The 21,218-nt window shown below is 39.5% G+C and overlaps 1 protein-coding gene across 1 annotated transcript; it reads right to left on the bottom strand.

Annotated features, from left to right (window-relative positions):
- Positions 1-1,412: 1,412 nt before the first annotated feature.
- On the bottom strand, positions 1,413-21,214 carry GTF2H3 (general transcription factor IIH subunit 3). Its single transcript, XM_061142071.1, has 13 exons — positions 21,128-21,214; positions 17,503-17,582; positions 14,278-14,384; positions 13,682-13,848; positions 10,453-10,515; positions 9,230-9,259; positions 9,057-9,085; positions 6,610-6,684; positions 5,359-5,412; positions 3,321-3,389; positions 2,785-2,920; positions 2,481-2,517; positions 1,413-2,388 (listed from the first exon to the last, which is right to left on the bottom strand). Exons 1-13 carry the CDS (start codon positions 21,138-21,140, stop codon positions 2,319-2,321), a joined length of 930 nt encoding a protein of 309 aa, XP_060998054.1. The 5' UTR covers positions 21,141-21,214; the 3' UTR covers positions 1,413-2,318.
- Between the last annotated feature and the right edge of the window lie 4 nt (positions 21,215-21,218).

Raw genomic sequence — 21,218 nt, 5'->3', positions numbered from 1 at the left:
CAATCTATAATTATATAGTATTTGTAACAATATTTTTATGTATAGTTTTGGCAAGATTTGAAATTAAAGTTCTTCAGAGTTGAATAAAAAACTGACATGTGATCAAATCCAGTTAAAAAGTACACAGCTGAAGACGAATGAGCATGAAATAAACAACCAGTAAGCTCAACATTCAGAAAACTAAGATCATGGCATCTGGTCCCATTACTTCATGGCAAATAGATGGGGAAACAGTGGCGGACTTTATTTTTTGGGGCTCCAAAATCACTGCAGATGGTGACTGCAGCCATGAAATTAAAAGACGCTTACTCCTTGGAAGGAAAGTTATGACCAAACTAGACAGCATATTAAAAAGCAGAGACATTACTCTGTCAACAAAGGTCCATCTAGTCAAGGCTATGGTTTTTCCAGTAGTCATGTATGGGTGTGAGTTGGACCATAAAGAAAGCTGAGCACAGAAGAACTGATGCTTTTGAACTGTGGTGTTGGAGAAGACTCTTGAGAGTCCCTTGGACTGCAAGGAGATCCAACCAGTCCATCCTAAAGGAAATCAGTTCATTGGATGTTCATTGGAAGGACTGATGTTGAAGCTGAAACTCCAATATTTTGGCCACCTAATGTGAAGAGCTGACTCATTTGAAAAGACCGTGATGTTGGGAAAGATTGAAGGTGGGAGGAGAAGGGGACGACAGAGGATGAGATGGTTAGGTGGCATCATTGACTCAATGGACATGAGTTTGGGTAAACTCCAGGAGTTGTTGATGGACAGGGAGGCCGGGCATGCTGCAGTTCATGGGATCGTAGAGTCAGACACGACTGAGCGACTGAACTGAACTGAAGAAGAAATAACTCAGGGAAATATGAAAAGTTATTTTATTATAAAAATTATACAAAATAAACCATAAGCACAACAGTTAAAATTTAAACAGAATTAAGCCAGTTCATAAAACATTTCAAATGAAAAAGTAGTAACAAAAACCTTAAGAGCTTGTTTGAATTTAATCATCTTTAGATATATGATGTTTTATTTCCTAGACTTAAAAATAGTGATCTCCATTACACTTAGGCTGTGAAATATTAAATATTATTTAAAAAGACATTCTTAAACTCAGAGATTAACAAATACTTGCAAAGTGACCACCAAAATCTTTGTGTATCTGTTAACAAAACTGTAAATCCAGAATATAAAACCTACCTGAAATAATCTAACCAAATACCAAATTATTTAGGTATTTGAGACAGTTTTTGAGATGGTATCAAGAGAAAATTAAAATCTTATTTATATACAACATTGTATACACATATAGGTTTCTCTCAGTATACTTTCTAAAAACAAACCAAACTGGCCACCATTCTTGAAAACCCTTCCCACACTATGCTGGAATTTAAAAGGACTTTTAGTAACTTCAAGGTTACGTAGAAAAATAAGTTGTTTATTGTTGAAATTACAAATAATTTTTCTTTTTAATTGATACAAGTTTTCAGTATTAAGCCCAAAGTTTCCAGAGAACCATTCTCCAGTATTAATGCTTTTGCCCTCCTCTAAAAAAGGAATGAATTCTATGTGGGGCAACACTTAGCTGGAAAGAATTCATTCCCCCGAAGACACTCACCTTGGGAACCCAGACTTTGGCTTTCACAAATAAGCTCTTCATACAACTGTTTTTGAACAAAAAGTTCCTTCCCGACTACTGCACTAGCTTTCCATACTTGTTTAAAATCAGATTTTAGAGATACTCAGTGACAAACTTTCATTTGAGTAATTGTCCAAACATGTACTGTCAGACAAAAGAATAAATATCTGGTCATATCTGGAGCTAAATCTCAATCGAGAAAATGAGGATTTTATTTACATGAATACTGTCAAAGCTAAGTGTTGACTCAAGTAAGATGTTCTATCTTGATTGATGCCATTACTCCATAAATAGTCACTTTTCTCCAGAACTGGGTTCAAATGTCATGTCGTACATTTCACAGTAAGGATCCAGACTTGGGTAGGTTCTGACACTTTCCATCAGTCAGGACAGACTGTCTTTGACAAATGATCATTTCATTAAAAAAAAAAGTCTCAAATTTGTGCTTTCTTCCCCCATTTCTGGGCAAAAACCAGCCAGAAAAGACTGGTATATTGCATAGAATGGACTCCCTCAAATAAATCAGCCCCCCAGCACAGGATAAGGATGATGTTTCACAGTATTTCCTGTAAGAAAGCTCATTATCTTACACACATCTCTATTTTTTTCAGAGCCTCCCTAACAAAGATTCTGCCATATAATTTCTATAACCAGCTCTAAGTGATGGGGAAATTACTTTTATTATCATGAGGACATTTTCAGTTTCTTTTTCTTGGCCTTCAGTACAGGAGGCAGAGAAATCTTAAAGGCTGTCCTGAAATAATACACAGAAAAAAATAAAACACTTTTTAATGCTCTAAATCTCTGTAAAGTGGGAGCCAGCCACAGAACCCCAAAGATACTTACTCGCATGTGGTACAGATTGGGCTGAAATTGCAGAATACTGTAAATTGAAACAAACAAAAAAAAAACACATCAGGATGATTTAGAAGCAACACAGTTGAAGATATTTTCTGCAGATTCCCCTCCAACATAGAAAAACTGGGTATAAGGACTTCCCTGGCGGTCCAACGGTTAAGACTCCACTTCCACTGCAGGGGGCATGCATTCAACACCTGGTCAGTTAGCTAAGGTTCCACATGCCACACAGTGCTCTCAGGCCTCCGCCAAAAAAAGACATAAAAAAGAAAAACTCAGTACACGAACTTACTTGACAAGCACACAGAACAGACGTAGCCAATTTCAATGAGATTTCGATGACAGAAGCAAGCAGCCCGGTAGTCAACATGAACTGGGGGTGGGAGGATTAACTGAGACCTCTGATCTTGATCAGGAAGAAAAACCCACTATATAAAACAAACAAACAAACAAAAATGAGCAAGAGATTTTTATTTAAAACATGGGGGAAAACAACCAGAAGCCAAGATACAGATATTAGATTTCAGCCAGTGAACACTGAGAATACTAAACTGGATTTCCCTTGAATGTCTGTTGAGAAATGTGTATTTTTCATTCCGCAATTACTGAGCACCTCCACACACAGGCACTGTGCTGTAAACAGCCATACAACATTCTGCACAGAGCTTACAAGGTTCAAAGACTACTGGAAGCTGGAATTCCCTAGGTCACCCCTCTATTCCTTTCTTCCAGTTACTAGGCATCAGCCATCTCATTCCCATTCATTCCCCAGGAAACAAGGGTCTCAACTGACTCAAGGCATTAGGTTCACTGTTGACATTTCCTTACCAGTAGATACTGAAGAAGGGAAGGCATCTGGGGCACCTTCAAGTACAGTCCCCCTGTGATGTCACAAGCCTGTAAGACACACAAAGGACTCATTGCCACGTGAGCACTAGCTTTTACAAACGGAGGTCATTCTCACCACCAACTCTTCAGGTCTACGACACAGCAAATTAAAAGAGCATCTCTTCCCAGAGGGAGGGAGGATTGGAAACTTGCAGCCAGCACCTCTCCAGATGTTCAAATAGCTTGTGTTATCCCCTTGGTGCACGCCCTTTCACCCTTTGAAGCCTGCAGTTATAAGACACTACATGCCCTTTTTCCTGTTTGTCTGCTGGTGGTACATTTTTATTCTTGCCATGTTTATTCACTCTCATCATATTTTTTAGTTAACAGTTTGAGATGTAATTCACACACTATAAAACCTATCCTTTTAACATCTAAGATTTACTAATTTTTAGAATATTCACAGAACTGTGCAACTGTCACTGCTATCTAGTTGCAGAACTTCTTCATCACCCCACATCTCCATTAAGTCACTCTTTATCCCTCCTTTCCCCTGACAACCACCAATCTGCTTTCTGTCTCCATGGACTTGCCTATTCTGGACACTTTTCTTTGATCAATAGAATCAGGCAAGCTATGTCCTTTTATGACTGGCTTCTTTTACTTAGGATAATGTTTTCAAGGTACATTCATATTGTAGCATATATCAGTACTTCATTCCTTTTTATGACCAAATAATATTCCACCACACAGATAGACCACAGTTTGTTTAGCCATTCATCTGCTGATGGGCATTTGAGTTGTTTGCACTTCTGGGTTATTATGAATAGTACAGCTGTGAATATTCATGGACAGAATTTTGTGCAGACACGTTTTCATTTTTCTTAATATATGTGCTGCCAAAGCGAGCACTTCATTTTTCTTAAATAAATATCTAAGAATGGAATTGCAGATTCAACTTGTAATTCTGTGTTTAACTTTCTGAGGAAGTTCCAGATTGTCATCCAAAGAGGCTGTACCACTTCACATTCCAATAAACACCATGCACCTACCATCAAGCTTAAGAAACAGGACAATCCTAGAACTTTTGAGGCTGGTGTACTTTCTGGTTGTATACCCCCTCCCCCACTCAATCCCCAGCAGTAACCTAAACTCAAAGTTTTCTGTAATTTTATGCTTTTAACTGATCTTTTAGGAAATATTGTTCCTTGTGATTAAAAACTATTTATCAAAAGTTTAGTATTGTCTTCAGTCTTATTTCCTTTTTTTTGCTTTGTTTTCCCTTTTTGGTTAAAGTAAAACTCATTTTCATGTTTTGATTAAAAGTAACATCTAACAGTGCTGTCCAAGAGAAACATAATATGAGCAACATATGTAATTTTTAATTTTCCAGTCACATAAAACAGGAACAATGAAGAGATAAAGTTTTAATAGCATCTTTTAGATAACTCAATATATTCAAAGTGTTATCATTTTAACACGTAACCAGTATAAGAATCATTAACGAGATATTACACATTCTGTTTTTCATTCTAAGTCTTTGAAATTCAGTCTGTATACTCACGTGCTTCTCAATTCAGATCAGACTCATTTCAAGAGCTCAACAGTCATATGGCTACCATTAGGGACAGCACAGATCTGGAACCTATTTTTTATAAAATTCTCTGCTTAGTGATCTATTCTTCCATCTGTATGTATAGAGCGGTCATGCTGGTCACCTAACATTAACTTCGGGATGAAAGGATTTGAAGAGATTTTTCTTTTCCTATTTTTACTCTTTTTAAAAATACTTTTCTGTGCTGTTTGAATTCATTTTAATGTGTGAATTACAATACTTGTACAAAGTCAATCAAAGCATTATGTAGAATATAAATAAAAATTTCAAAGTAACCAGAGAGATACTGGTGCTCTAACCTGAAGCATCATAAGGGCTAACCCCTAAAGCTGTGTGAAGACTGGTGGGTGAGAGGCATTTACCATAGGTAACAGAACACACCACGCTTTCATAACCACCACCAAGCATTCATTTAAAATATACCTGTTGAAGGAGTCCTGAATCAGAGTCTAACACGCAGGCATCGATCAAAATATTCTGAAATGGACATTTCAAAAAATATTAATAATGGAATAATTATTATTCCAGGAATAATGAAGACTACCTTATAGTGAGAACCTATTATATGCCAGATTCTATTCTTAAAACGGCTCATTTAATATGCATGGTTACACTGAAAGATAGACATCTGATTTGCATTTTACACTGCAACACCCAGGCCTTGGCTGAGTGGTGGTCACAGAGCCAAGGGCAAACCACGCTGTCACCCCTGTCCTCAAAGTCCATGGCCTTTTCACTGTATCATGCTGCCACTCCAAGACGGAAAATATTAATAGTGACTATAGCAGTATTTTAGGTTAATGTGACTATAGCAGCATTTTAGGTTAAAATGGAAGCTTGTTTTTTTTTAAGTTTTTTGACCATACCACCACAGCATGAAGGATCTTAGTCTCCTGACCAGGTATCAAATCCATACCCCGTGCCATGGAAGCATGGAGCCCTAACCACTGGACCAGCAGGGATGTCCCAAAACCAAAGTGTTGTTTTTTTTCCAAACTGAAGTTTTAAGAAAGTTTTTTTTTCAACATGTCAAAGAAGAAAATGTATTAATGATAACTCCTCTGAACACTTGAACTATTTGCAAAGTAAAAATATCAAATATTTATTGTTGGTGTTTAGTTGCTAAGTTGTGTCCGACTCTTTTGTGACCCCATGGACTGTAGCCCACCAGGTTCCTCTGTCCGTAAGATTTCCCAGGCAAGAATACTGGAGTGGGATACCATTTCCTTCACCCGGGGATCTTCCTGACCCAGGGATTGAACCCGCACCTCTGCACTGGCAGGAGGGTTCTTTACCACTGAGCCACCTAAAACCTCCCTAAAGCAGAAAGACAAAGAAATTGAGGCAACACATGCAGCAAACTGTTATAAAACTCAGGATTCTTAGCCTGAAGTCTACGGATGGGCTAAACAGGGTTGTAACTATATATATAGTTAAACCAAGTAACTATAAACAAAAGTGAGCTTGAGTGCATATTCTTCTGGGGATCCACTAGATTCTCAAGGGTGCAGGACTGAAAATAGAAAAATGACTAGTACAAAACATGGATTCCAGATTCCCAATCCCTTAGTAAGTATTCAATAAGACAATTTCTTAAAGCAGGCCATTCAAACAGTAAAATTAATTCCTTCATTATGAAACCAATATTCTTTAAAAAGAAGGCTCTCAATTCACCTGCTTCTGTGCTGCAAAGATGACATTCATGAAGTTCATATACTGCAATGCACTGTCTTCTGCGGCCTTAATCACCTAAAAATCATATGCATGTTAATACCTTTTGGCCACATTCTAATACTCTTACTCAAATGTCAACACAGTATACAACAAACTACAGTCAATACCATCTTTCTAATTTATCTTTGTAGTTATTAAAAATCTCCCCCAAATCCTATCATTCAAGAGATAATCCTTGTTAATGGTTTCTAAAGAGCATCTATGTGGACATGTATATACATTTACATTCAACAGAGACACAGACACACACACACCCAGGATGATACCCTAGTATTCTGCAACCTGGTTTTTCCCCCCAATATCTGAGGGAAACAACCTTATGTCAATAAATATGAGTGTATATCATCCTTAATGCTGAGTTCCTAGATTTTGACTATTTAACCAATTACCTACAGAAGACATTTAAGCAGTTTCCACATCTCAGTTGTTTTTTTTTTTTTCAAACCTCAATTTTAGACAAGGCTCTGATGAACACTGATTAGCTCCTAAGATAACCGGTGAGATTACTAAAGTGTCTGCACATTTCATTTTGATACATATTACTGACCTGCCTTCCAGAAAAGCTGTACTAATTTATCCTCTTATGGGCGACGCAAGAGAAGAACCACTAGTAGGGTTTCTGTATTTCCAAACGCTACCTGGTCATTTGCATTTCCTCTTCTGCAGACTGCTCATGTTTCCCACCTGTTCCTTCGGAGTCAACCCCGACTTTTAAAAATTAATTTACAAAAGCTCTTTTTTATTTTAGAAATAATACCTTAATCCTATCATGCAGTTATGTTGAAAACACTTTTTCCTAATAGATTTTTTCTTTTCCCATCCTTGTTTTGGAGGTTTTATTTTTTTTAGGTCTTAAGCTTTCTTTTAAAGTTTCACATCATGCTTAGCAAGATACTCACCAACTGAAGATGCTAAACACATATTTCCTTCCAGCACTTTTATGACTCAAATTTTTACATTGACATGTTTGATCATTATTAGAATGTGCTTAGGAGTAAGCAGTGAGATCTAGCTCTGTGTTCCTCCCAACGGCCAACCAACTGGCCCAGTATCTTTTACTGAATAATCCATTTCCTTCCCACACATTTGAAGTGTTTCATTTATCTTGTGTCAAACCCCACTATGTACCCATTATCTGTTTGCATACTACTGTACCAGAACCACACTGTTACTGTAGCTTTATAATGTGTTTGAATGCCTAAAGGAGTGCGAATAAAAAAGAACAAAGAGCACTGCTCACCACCCAGTTCTACAAGGGTTAAGTGGGAACCCACTGCAGCTGTCCACCGACCGCGCACCCTGAAAGGCGTCCAGGATGAAAGGCAGGATGAGGCACTCAGTGCTTTGGATAAACAGGCTATTAGACAGTCAGATGGGTATCTCAAGAAGAATTTTAACAACCCCAGATTCTTGCCTCTTTGTAGGCAAGAACTGAAAAAATAGAAAAGCACTAAAATCACTATCTTGAGATATCTGGTCTTTGTGATTAGCAGTCATCTTCTATCGATATGTATGCTTGACTGTGTGAATTTCCTAGCAAAAAAAAAAAAAAAAACCCCATGTAAACTGGTCTCTTCTCTACCTCTTTGGGACAGTTTCTTCACAGCTGAGTGGTTGTCTCCTGAGCTATAATGCTCAGTAAAACCCTGAATAAAACTTAAACTCAAAAAAAAACCAACTTAAACTCACAACGGTAATGTTGTGTGTTTTTCTTTAAGTCGACTGGAGCAAGTTCCTACTTACTAGTCTCTTTCAGAAAGCTCCTGGCTATTCCCACTGATTTATTCTTTTAGATAAACTCTTGACTTTCCTAAATCCCCCCACTCTGCCAGGAAAAAAAAAATCTGATTAATATTCTGAGATTGCACTGAACTTACAGTTTAATCTTGGACAAACTGACATTCGAGAATAAAATATGGCTCTCCACAAACTAGGGGTTACCAGTGGGGAAGGGGGAAGAAGAGATGGGCAATAGAGTGGTAGAGATTTAAGAGGTATAAACTATTACAGACAAAAAAAGCTACAAGGATATATCACACAACATGGAAAATATAGTCAATATTTTAATAACTATAAATGGAATATAACCTTTAAAAAACTGTGAATCTCTATATATCGGTAACTATGTAATATTGTAGATCAACTATATGTCAATAAAAATAACTGAAAAAATTAAAAAAGAAAAAATATGGCTCTGTTTATTCAATAACTTTATGTCTCTCAGAATTTCAGTTTTTCATCATAATCAACTTTACACATTACTTGTTAATTAACTCTGGAATCTTAATATTTATTGCTGCTATTATAAATGGGTCTTATCTCTCAGCCTGTTTTCTAACTGGCTCTGGCTGGTATAAAAACATAGTACAGATTTCTTTTAATCTTACCAATATCCTTGATTTCATTTCCTGATTATCTATAAAGAGATAAAAACAGATTACGTTACAACTGAATCTCACTGAACATATTATAAAGTTTTCTCACCAATTTAAAAACAGTCCCTCAAAGTTATAGTAGTAAAATAAGAATTGCAGTTTCATAGAAGATTGCAGGCTCTTACCTTTAACTTCCTTGTTCATTCTATGAATGTCTTATTTTCTCAGCATTAAGGAATTTAAAAATATTGTTTCAAAAAAAATAAATTCAAATCATAGTTAAATAAATTCAGCATCCACCTACCTGAAAAAAAGGAAAAGCTCCATGACTCACAATAAACACACAAAAGAGATTGGGAGCTTCCAATTACTGACTTCGCAATCAAGTGGGCCTTGTAACCTGACCAAAATATGATTATTCTCCCAGAAAATTAAAATTAATAGATTTGATTGTTCTACGGCTATCTATTATGTCCTAGATTTGAATACTGGCACAAGTAAATCAATACGCCAACCAAATGAGATGACGAATTTATAAACCATACACAGACAATCAGACACCCCCAATCACAGTCTGGGGACAGAGGGATCACTCGATACTGTACAAAACAAACAAATTAAATTACTTAAGACTGAAAAAAAAGTCACACAAACATAGATTATCAACATGCTTATAAAGGTGGGCAAAATAACTCATTCTCCTGGGGAGAACCAGCTGCTCATTTAATAAGCCCTAGGGTCAGTAACTGGCTTTTAAAATCAAACACTGTTTCTAACATGAGAAAAGAAAAAAAAAGTTTTAATCTGTCTGATAATTAACAGAAAAACATCCTGAAGAATAATTCGTTGTGAGCAAGACATACTGGAGAAAGTAGAGTTTTCTCATTCTTACAGCTTCTCCTAAAAACACGTTAAAAACTTTTTTATTATCTACCGCTTTAGAATACTCATGCCTTCCAGTAATGTGGGCATCCACGGTTCTAAGAAATATCACAAGTTAAGGTATCTTTATTAAAGGAAAAAACAAAACAAACTTCTGAATGATTAAAACACCAAGGATACAGCAGGGGCTTCCCTGGTGGTCCAGTGGTTAAGAATCCACGTTGCAATGCAAGGGACACTGGTTCGATCCCTGGTCTGGGAAGATCCCACGTGCTGCAGGGAAACTGGGCCCCTGTGCCTCAACTAAGGAGCCCACGTGCTACAACCACTGCAGCCTGCGCGCCCGAGAGCGCATGCTCCACAACGAGAGAGGCCACGGCAGCGAGAAGCCAGAGCACCCGAAGTACAGACTAGCCCTGCTTGCCACAGCTAGAGAAAGCCCGCAGGCAGCGACAAAGACCCAGCACACCCAAAGAGAAAACAAATAAACACATATTATAAAAAAAAAAAAAAACACCAAGGATACAGCAAAGAGCTTTGGCCAGGGATCCTGCCAGCAGAGTCTCTGTGTGTTGACCCTCTATGTCACCTGTAAATAACAAAAAGCATTAAAAAGAGAATTCTTAGGTACTTTCTTGAACCAAAATCATTTTTAAACCAAAGCATTCATCTTCATGAAGGAAATCAGATAACATTTTCAAAACTGGGTTTATAAACACAGATAAGCAATTGTTAAACATTTTCTCAATTTAAAATACCCTGGTGGTTGGGGGCTGAACGGGGAGGAACGAGGGGTGGTTGTTTAATGGGTATAAAGTTCAAGTTTGGGATGATGAAAAAGTTCTTGAAATGGATAGTGGTGATGTTTGCCCAACAATGTGAATGTACTTAATGCTACCGACCTGTACCCTGAAAAATGGTTAAAACGGTAAATTTTATGTTATAAATACTAAAGAGTATCCTGGTGTTACTGAGGAAGGTTCTGGTTTCTCAATGATCTGAGTGGTACAAAAGTCTGTGTGTGACCGAGGGCAGCCTGCACAGAGGTCCCTGGCTAGGCTCTGAGCCTTTCCTATCACCTCCTCCCTCCCACTGCCCCGGAAAAGCTGGACCAGTGAAAAGAGGACTGGAGCAACTCCCCTGGCTGCGGGAGGTAGGGACAAAGTTCACAGCTTATCTGGAGACTTGAGTGAAAAAAAAGAAAAATCACTCATAAAAATCAAAATTCTAAACATCCAGTTCAACAAGGTAGGAGTCCAGACTAACACCCTGTAGGAACAGGGCTTGCAACTGGTCCAGGAGTGCTGATGCCCCAAGGGGAGGTCAGACCGGGAAAGGTCTGGACCACTGAACTGATAAGTTGGGCCTTTACGCTGGAGGCCAGTGGTTTCCAAAATGTGATTCTAGAACCCACTGGAGGAACATCACCTGGGAACTCAAGAAAAATACAAATTCTTGGGTCCTCCCTGGTGCTGTGCTATGCTCAGTCATGTCTGACTCTTTGAGACCCTATGGAGTGTAGCCCAACAGGCTCCTCTGACCACGGAATTCTTCAGGCAAGAATACTGGAGTTGCCATTTCATATTTCAGGGGACCTTCCCGACCCAGGGATTGAAGCCGGGTCTCGGTCTCCTGCATTGGCAGACAGTTTCTTTACCGTGTGAGACACCAGGGAAGTTCCTGGGCCCTCCCAAGACCCACTGAATCGGAAACCATGAAGTGGGGCCCAGTATTTCATGTTATTGGGGTGTAACTTACAGATCTCAAAATTCACTCTTTTTAAGTGCACAAGTCAATGATTTCCAGTAAATTTCTAGAGTTGAAATCATCACCATGATCCAACTGTAGAACACTTTCATCACTCCAAAAGATCACTTAGGCCCATTCCCAGTCCCTTCCTGCCCACCACCCCCTCCCACCACCCCCAACTCCACATAGTCCCAAGAGAAATCACTGATCCACTATCTGTCTCTAGAGTTGCCTTTTCCCTACCGGTGATTTGGACAAAGGAGACAGTTTAAAACCACTGCCTGCAGGCAATAGGGAATTAGCAAAAGTCTGAGGCAGGGAATCCTAACTCTGATTTTCAGAATGATAACTCTAGAGGGCTGAGTGGAAGGACTTAAATGGGGAGAGACAGGAGTAAGAAGCTGTTATAATGATCCAGAGCAAAGGCTCTCAAGCGAGACAACTGTGCCCCAAGAGGGTCATTTGGTTTGTACCTGCATGCGTGCTCAGTCATGTCCAACTCTGTGACCCCACGGACCATAGCCCACCAGCTCCTCCGTCCATGGGATTTCCCAGGCAAGAATACTGGAGCGGGTTACCATCTCCTTCTCCAGGGGATCTTCCTGACCCAGGTTTCAAACCCGTGTCTTTTTCATCTCTTGCATTACAAGGCAGATTCTTTAACAACTGTGCCACCTGGGAAGCCCCAGCTCGGGGATACTTTAGCATTCAGTTGGTTGAGGCCAGGGATGCTGCTAAGTAAGTATCCTCCAAAGGGCTTCCCTGGAGGCTAAGATGGTAAAGAATCCACCTGCAATGCAGAAGACCTGCGTTCGATCCCTGGGTTGGGAAGATCCCCTGGAGAAGGGAATGGCAACCTGCTTCAGTATTCTTGCTTAGAGAATTCCATGAACAAGAGGACCCTGGGGGGCTACAGTCCATGGAGGTGCGAAGAGTGGGACATGACTGAGCAACTAACCCTTATCCTCCAAAGCACAGGAAACTCCCCATAGCAAAGAATTCCCCCACCCAAGATGTCAGCGGTCCCAAGGTTGAGCTAGACGGCAGGTAATAAGGGGTCAGACTTTGGAGGTACTTCTGACAATAAATTAATAGGATTTCATAGATGATTAGATGTTGGTTTAGAAGGAAGCAGTCAAAATGAAAGCTTTTGGAAAAGCAGGTGGATGGGGGTGACAGAAATGGAAGTAGTGGTATAATTGAGGGGAAAGAAAATGAAACTGGTCTGGGGCTTATTAATGAGGCTGAGGGACCCTTAAGTGGAGACATCTGCAGTTTGAAAGAAAGGATGGATTAGAGACAAAGATTGGGAAGGGTTCATACACAAATGATAATTAATGGGAAGGTTGGATGAGAACATACAGAGGAAGAAAAACACCGTGCAGAATTAAAAAAAAAAAGAAAGTTTTTAAAGAAATAAAATGAAAGACTTCCCTGATAGGAATCTGCCTGCCAGTGCAGGGGACACTGATTCAGTCCCTGGTCTGGGAAGATTCCACATGCCTCAGGGCAACTAAGCCCGTGTGCCACAAGTACTGAAACCCACGGGCCCTAGACCCCATGTTCTGCAACAAGAGAAGCCACCACCATGAGAAGCCTGCTCACTACAACTAGAGAAAAGCCTGAGCGCAGTGACAAAGACCCAGCGTGGCTGAAAATAAATAAATAAAATCAATATTTCTAAAAAATGAAGAAACAAGATGAAGGAAAAGTCAAAAATGGAAGAAAGAATGGTCTGAGAAAGAAAAAAAAAATGGGTCAAAACAGGCTATCCTCAAACACTAGAGTGTTTCCAGTGGAGGCTGGTGAACCGTGTCCATGCTACAGAGGTCAGGCAAGTATCACACAGGCTTTGTGGGCATGATTTAAAAAAAAAAGAGAGAGAGAGAATTAAGTAGATAATATCGAGAATCTCAAACTTTTGGACTCAAAACCTTAAGCACTTCCACATTCAACTCCATCTGCAAATAGCAATAAAGGGAGGAAAAAAAGCTGAAAGCAATTACTTTTGGTCATTAGATCTTTGATCTCTTCAGTGATAACTTCATTTGCTGCTGTCAACAACTCGTATTTTCCATCTTTACTTCCTGAGGGAGTAAATTCAGAAGAAGGGTTTCCTGGGTCTCCAAAGAAGTCTCCAAGTCTGCCATTCTTTCCAGGGTATAAGAATCGACTGAAATAGAAAAACAGACAAAAAACCCCCTAGTCACACCGAGACTCAGTGCCCATACTAAACATCAAAATAAAAGTCAGCAGAAATAAAAACCATACCAATTCCAGAATCTCAAGACTCCATCATAAACTCCAGTTTTACAAAATGTATAAAACAGGCAAATTGGCAAACATGAGTCTACCACCATGGGATGTTTTGATGATTCCACTGTTTTCTCAAAAAACAGGAAAAATAAAGAAGGTACTCGGTTACGGTCTCTTGAAACACTTTACAGTGGCTCTCACTCTTTAGATGACAACTGAAGAGAATTCCTACCAAATTCTAATTTACTATTTAGTTTATTATTTGAGGTATATTTATCTACCCCAGTAATATCTCATCTCAGGGTCCTTAAGCACTGAGCAGGAAGAATAATCATAATGGTCATACCTTTCCTGAATGTGACTTGCTATCACTGCAAGTTTGTTGGAACGATTCATGAACAAATGAGAATTTCCCAGCACCATCACAGCATCAATGCATTTGGATAGAGTAAACTGTTGAAACATAGAAGAAAAAAGAATCTAAATCAGCTACCTAAAACCACTATGTCAGATAATTATTCACGCTAAAAATTTGCTCTGGAGTTCCCTTCTCCAAGGTCATAAGCAAAAACATTAGAAAGGTATGGTTTTCTAATTCTGAACAGCACAGACTTGCCCATTTCTGACTTGCTTAGAAAAACAACACATGGCAGGTCAGGTCTCATGGAAGAGAGCAAAACGAAGGAAGAGTGGCTACTGGGGGATGGGACGGAACTGGGCAAGTGGGAGGAGATACGGTCATTTTTTATAAACATGATGATTGATTTGTGCTCCAGTTGACCTAAATAAAACTTAGTCAATAGAATCAATCTTTACTAATACTAGTTATCAAGACTCGTCCCTTCTTTCTCCTCCTGTACAGAACTGTCTACCAAGTACAATTTCATCCTCCCCGATAATCAAAACTGTCCAACTTGAAATATAAATTCAAGAAAGACTAAAATTCCAACTGAGACAAGAAATCCCATGCAAAGACATTCATTTTCACTGTTATTGTTCCAGCTGTTATACTGTTAATCAATACAACTTATTTGTTCATAAATAAATATATTCATAGCAAAAATATGGATAATCAAATCTGAAAAAGAAACTATAGTAGAATTTTCTAGTCTTACTTATGAGACCACTTCCTCATCAGTACAATATTCCACAAATGTTTTTTGTATAACATTCAGGGAATAGTAAACATGTCACATCTTCTGAGATAAAATTACTAGCAAACTATTGCTATATATACAATAGATAATATATATTGATTAAATTGGTAATTGTAAAATCTTTCAATTAATTCATCCACTAAATATGCTGAGAACCTGTTATGTGCCATGTGAAGACCCTTTCTTTCATGGAATTTACATTCTGACAAGTATTAATATTATTAAAGAAAGCAATACTTTAAGCAGAAAACAAAACTGATAAATTTCACTCACTCAATTTCTTAAAATGTAAAACAAACCTATTAAAATTTCTACACAACAAAAAACAACTAAACCAAAGTGAAAGGGAAATTACAAACTGGAAAAAAAACCTGCAACATATGACAATGAATTAACCTTTTAACATAAAGAGTGTTCACAAACCAGTTAGAAAAAAAAGGAACACCCAAAGAGGAAAATGGAAAACTCCCCAAAAGAAAAATACAAAGGAGAAATACAAAGGGCCACGAAATATACTAAAAGAAGACTGAGAGAATTTTTGGTACATCATACTGGCAAAAGATAAAATAAGAAAACAGAGCATCTTGTGTTAGTACAAAAAAAAAAAAAAAAAAAAGGAATCCTCATATACCACTGATGAGAGTTCAAAATAATACTCTTCCTGGAGAGTATGATAATATGTAGTGATATGCTGGTCCAGCCACACCACAGAATTCTACTCAGCAATAACAAAAAATGAACTACTGATCCATGTAGCAACATGGACAAATATCAAAGTAACTACACTGAGTAAAAACAACAGGCCAGTAGACCAAACAAGAAAAAAACCCAATAACAAAAAACCAACTATATACTGTTTGATTCCAGGTAGACACATACCTTAAAACAGCAAACTAATCTATAGTGATATTATGCAGATAAGTGGCTACCTCTGGGAGGGAATAGGGAGAGAGCTGGGTGAGAGAAATTCAAAGGAATATGAAGAAACTCTGGGAGTGATGGATTTGTGTGTTTTTGTTTTGTTTTGTTCTTTTGGACACATTGATCAGCTTACAGGATCTTAGTTCCCCAAACAGGGACTAAAGCCAGGCCACAGCAATGACAGCACTGAGTCCTAACCACTGGACCATCAGGGAACTCCCATGGATCTATATCTCATTATTTTGATTGTGGTGATAATTTCATGAATGCATACATATGTGAAAACATTAACACTTTCAATATGTGCAGCTCATAGTACATCAACTTGATACAGTTGCTTTATCAAGTACATAACTTGTTCTTAATGGTGAGAACATGTCCAATTTAAGAATTAATTAAGAACATGTCCAATTTAAGAATTTAAAAATTGGACATAACATTTTTATATGAATTTCATCAAAGAAAATATACAGATAGCTAATAAGCTTATAACCAAGACTCTCCAACATCATTAGTCATTAGTGAAGTGCAAATTAAAACCACAATGAGGTACTACCACCTACCCTAGAATGACTAAAATCAAAATGACAGGATACTGCCCTGGTGGCCCAGTGGTTAAGAATCCACCTGCCAATGCAGGGGACATGGGTTCAATCCCTGGTCCAGGAAGGTCCCACATGCCATAACTAAGCAAGTGAGCCATAACCACTGAGCCTGCAGGCTGCAACTACTGAAGCCTGTGCACCCTAACGCTGGCATTCCGCAATAAGACAAGCCCACACACCACAATGGCCTGGCTTCGCTCTTGGTACTGCAGTTACAGAAGATGTTACTACTGGGGGAAGCTGGAGTCAGGGCACACAGACCTCTCTGTACCAGTTTTTATAATTTCCTGTGAGTCCATAACTATTTCAAAGTAGAAAGTATTAAAAAAATAAAAAAAGACTACATATTATATGGAATCAATATATGAAATGTCCAGAAAAAGCAAGAGAGAGACAGAAACCAGACGAATGGTTGCCTACAACTGGCGGGAGGGCTTCCCAGGTGGCTCAGTGGGAAAGAATCCACCTGCCAAGCAGGAGATGTGGTTCAATCCCTGGGTCATGAAGATCCTCTGAAGAAATGGCAACTCACTCCAGCATTCTTGCCCAAGAAATCCCACAGACAGAGGAGCCTGGTGGGCTACTGTCCGTGGGGTTGCAAAGAGTTGGGCACGACTTAGTGACTAAACAACAATAACAGCTAGGTCGTAGGAGCAGTGACTGACTGCAAACAAGCACGAGGGAACCTTCTGGAAATAGAAGTTTCCTAAAATGGAATTGTGGTAGTGGTGGTTATACAACTTTACTGTGATTTTTACTAAAAAACACTGAATTATACATTATAATGGGTGAATTTTATGGTATGAAATTATACCTTAATAAAAAAGCAACATACACATATACTCAGTCAAATCAGAGCTATCCAAAAGCCTTCCCAAGCAGCCTTACCTGAGACTCCTTTAATGCTTGCTTTCCCCACCAAATAGGGTTGGTATCAACTATGATAACTAGAAGATTCAATTCATCTTCTGAAAATATTAACAAAAAAAAATTAGCCTCATAAAAGTGAAACAAAGCGAACATTTCCAATTTGTAAATTAAACCCAAAGCAAGCACCACTACATGCCTTTCTATGTATATAAGCTACAACCATGAAAGTAACACAAGATCAAGTTCTTCTAAAGACTTAAAGCTCTGGAGGCCCTTAGTGAGCTCTTGCTTGCCTTCTGCACATTTACATCTCTCATGCACTGAAATAGTAGCCTCCAACCTTTTTGGCACCAAGGACGGGTTTCATGGAAGACAATTTTTTCCACAGGTTGTGTGTGTGTGGGGGGTGATGGTTCATTCCAGGATGACTCAAGAGCACTACATTTACTGTTCACTTTATTTCTATTATTGTTACATTAGCTATACCTCAGATCGTCAGGCATTAGCTCCCGGAGGTTGGGGACCCCTGCAGTAGACTATGAACATTGTGTGGTTGGATTTTTGTCTCTTTTATGACTGCTTGTCCTCTGCTCTGAACACAATGCCTAGCATGGGGTGGATGCTCAATAAATATTTCATGAACCCAAAGATAAATGCATTACAGATGTCTGGTCAAGGACAGAAGGCACTGATGAACTAGTACTGAGAATCACTAATAGAATTTCAGGCATGGGGTAGGGGTGGGTGGGGAGAGATTTAAAGGGAGACACAGAATCAATCTGGCTCCAGGTCCATCAAATCACCTTCCAGGAAGGCCAATTATAATTAGTAAACAATCGTTAAAAGGTAAAAACCAGAGTGAAAAGCAATGGTTGTGTAAAGATTTTATTGTGAAAAAAATTAGGCTACTCTTTACAAAGTGAAAGACACAACAAAACAGGCTAACTTAACACAGTCATTCATTCAATAAACATTTACACTAAAGTACCAGTGTTAGGTGTCAGGGATACTGGATCCAAGCCCTCAAGGAGCATATATTCTAACTGAGGTGACAGACATGTGAACCAGCAAGCACACATTGTTATGAAAAACCCAGCATGCTCATTTAATAGCAGAAAGCAGCAATGCCTTGCTTGCATACCGAAATCCTATTTACTCTCCAAGGTCCCAACCCAATGCTACCTCCTTATCTAAAAGTCCTCCCCAGGTCTTCCAACAGGTCCTGGCTCCCCCATCTCAGGAGAGAAGAAATGTCAGTCTTTCTGTGTCAGTCCCAGCACATGCAATCCTATCATCCTGTCCCATTGATGACAACTCAGAAAGGGACTTAATGCTATCTTTCGATTGTTGTTGTTGAGTCGCTAAGTTGTGTCCGACTCTTGTGACCCCCATGGACTGTAGGCTGCTAGGCTCCTCTGTCCATGAGATACTCTAGGCAAGAACTCTGGAGTGGGTAGCCATTCCCTTCTCCAGGGGATCTTCCTGACCCAGAGATTGAACCTATGTCTCCTGCATTTGCAGGCAGATTCTTTATCAATGAGACACCAGGGAAGCTATCTTTCACCAATTACAAGATGTACTCCCTCCTTTTTCTTTTTTTAACAGTTTTACAGTTTTCAGCAATTTGACAGTTGCTGAACTCAGGATGGTATCTTACCATTATGACTGATCACATTTTCTCTCTTAGTGATATAGTAAATAAAAGCACATTTCATAATCATATTGCCTTAGATTAGATGAAATATGGTATTCCTGTTTTGCAAGAGAAAGTAACTTGCTCTAAGTCACATGGCCTGCTAACAAGTAGCAAAGCTAACACCCAGCTCTGAAGACAGATCTGCTTGACTCTAAAGACTGTGGCTAAAAATGATACAGATAAACCTACTTGCAGGGCAAGAACAGAGACACAGACATAGAGAAGGGATATGTGGACACAGTTGGGGGGTACAAATTGGGAGATTAGGACTGACATATGTGCACTACCACGTGTGAAACAGACAGCTAGTGGGAAGCTGCTGTATAGACAGGGAACTCAATCAGTGCTCTGTGATGGCCTAGATGTGAGACTGGTGGCAGGAGGGAGGGAGATCCACGAAGGAGGAGATATATGTACACATATAGCTGATTCACTTTATGCTGTTGTACAGCAGAAACACAATATTGTAAAGCAATTATACTCCAACAAAAAAAACTGAAATAAAGACTGTGGCTTTTCAACACCTTATTGCCTCCTTCTGACCACCCACAGTGCAGTCCCTCTTCTGATGACAGTACTCATGACCTCATTTTACACTTAGCTATGCTTCTGATCTCTCTTCCCCACTCAGCCCTCTAAATCGTGGCCTTCTTAGAGAATGAGGAATATTATGTAAACCACAGAACAAAGTGTTTAGCACAGAAAGCCACTTAACAACTATCTCTCCCACAGGCCCTCACTCCTCTGCCCCAAAGCCTTTGACCTTATATCTCCATCAGGTCCCACTCCCCAATTCTCAGAGCCATACACTCCTTGCTACTATCAAGCCTGAGAAAAACAAAGCGTTGCCTGTCAGGAAAGGTGTGAATCCATACACATAGAATGTCCCTGTGGATTTCCTTCTTTGGGTCTCTATCTCCTCATCTGTAGACAGGGGCCATACCAGATCTGCCTCCCTCACAGAGTTGTGATATTAAAACAGATAAATGATGCAAGGACAACTGTTACCGCCCCTGAAAGGATCTATTTCTATTCTTGCTCTCCACAGTCAATTTCCCACACAGCAGTCAAAGTAATCTTTTAAGATAGTAAATCAGGGAATTCCCTGGCCGTCCAGTGGTTAGGATTCAATGCTTCCATTGCAAGAGGACATGGGTTGGATCCCTGGTCAGGGAACTAAGATCTCGGGGGAAAAAAAAAATCGTAAATCAGTAATACTTTTTTTTTTTTTCTTTCAGTAATACTTCTCTGTTAGGAGCCCTAAAACGGCTTGTATTACACTTATAATAGAGATCCGGTCCCACAAGGGACCTGCACCTGGCTAGCTAGCTCTCTGATCTCATCCCTCTATCCCAACCTGCTCCCACCACCCTGGCCTCTTTTTTCCTCCCTTTAAGACACCAGGCTCTGTAACTGGTAGTTTAAAGTATGAACGAAAGTCTCCACTCTCCTCAACCCGCAGGTGTCCCCTTTCCGTCTTCCCATTGCAATGTAATGGCTCAATTTGTCACAAGGCCTTCACAGAACTTTTTATAAAGTCACTCAAGTCTTAGTCTGAATATTACTAGTCTTCCCTGGACCCATATTGAAAGCAGCTCCTCCTGGATCATCCCCGAATAGCAATCGACACCATCATCACTTTATATTGTCGTCACAGCTCTTGTCACCCTTCGAAATTATTTTTATTTACTTGCCTGTCTGTCTCGCTCACTAGACTGTAACCTCCACTAGTCTGTCGTGTTCTCTATGTATCTCCCAGGACATGAAATAACGCCTGGCACACAAGAGGCGCTCCAAAAATATTTACTGAATGAATGAACGAATTTGCTACTCCTTTAAAGACCAAACAGGCTCCACCCAGCCCCCCAAATACAGTCCATTTGGTAGGTCATCGCCGGCAAAGTCTGCTTAGTCCCGGGGTCCGGCTCCCGCCGGCGCGGCCCTCACCGTCTGAGACCATGGCGACCAGAGTCCCTCGGCGAACAGCCACTTGCAAGCTAGCAAACCTGCCAGAGTGTACGAACCTCGACTTCCGGCG

This window comes from Dama dama, chromosome 5, assembly GCF_033118175.1.
Source record: "Dama dama isolate Ldn47 chromosome 5, ASM3311817v1, whole genome shotgun sequence".
NCBI classification, from domain to species: Eukaryota; Metazoa; Chordata; class Mammalia; order Artiodactyla; family Cervidae; genus Dama; species Dama dama.
This window is presented reverse-complemented; position numbering and strand designations above follow the sequence as displayed.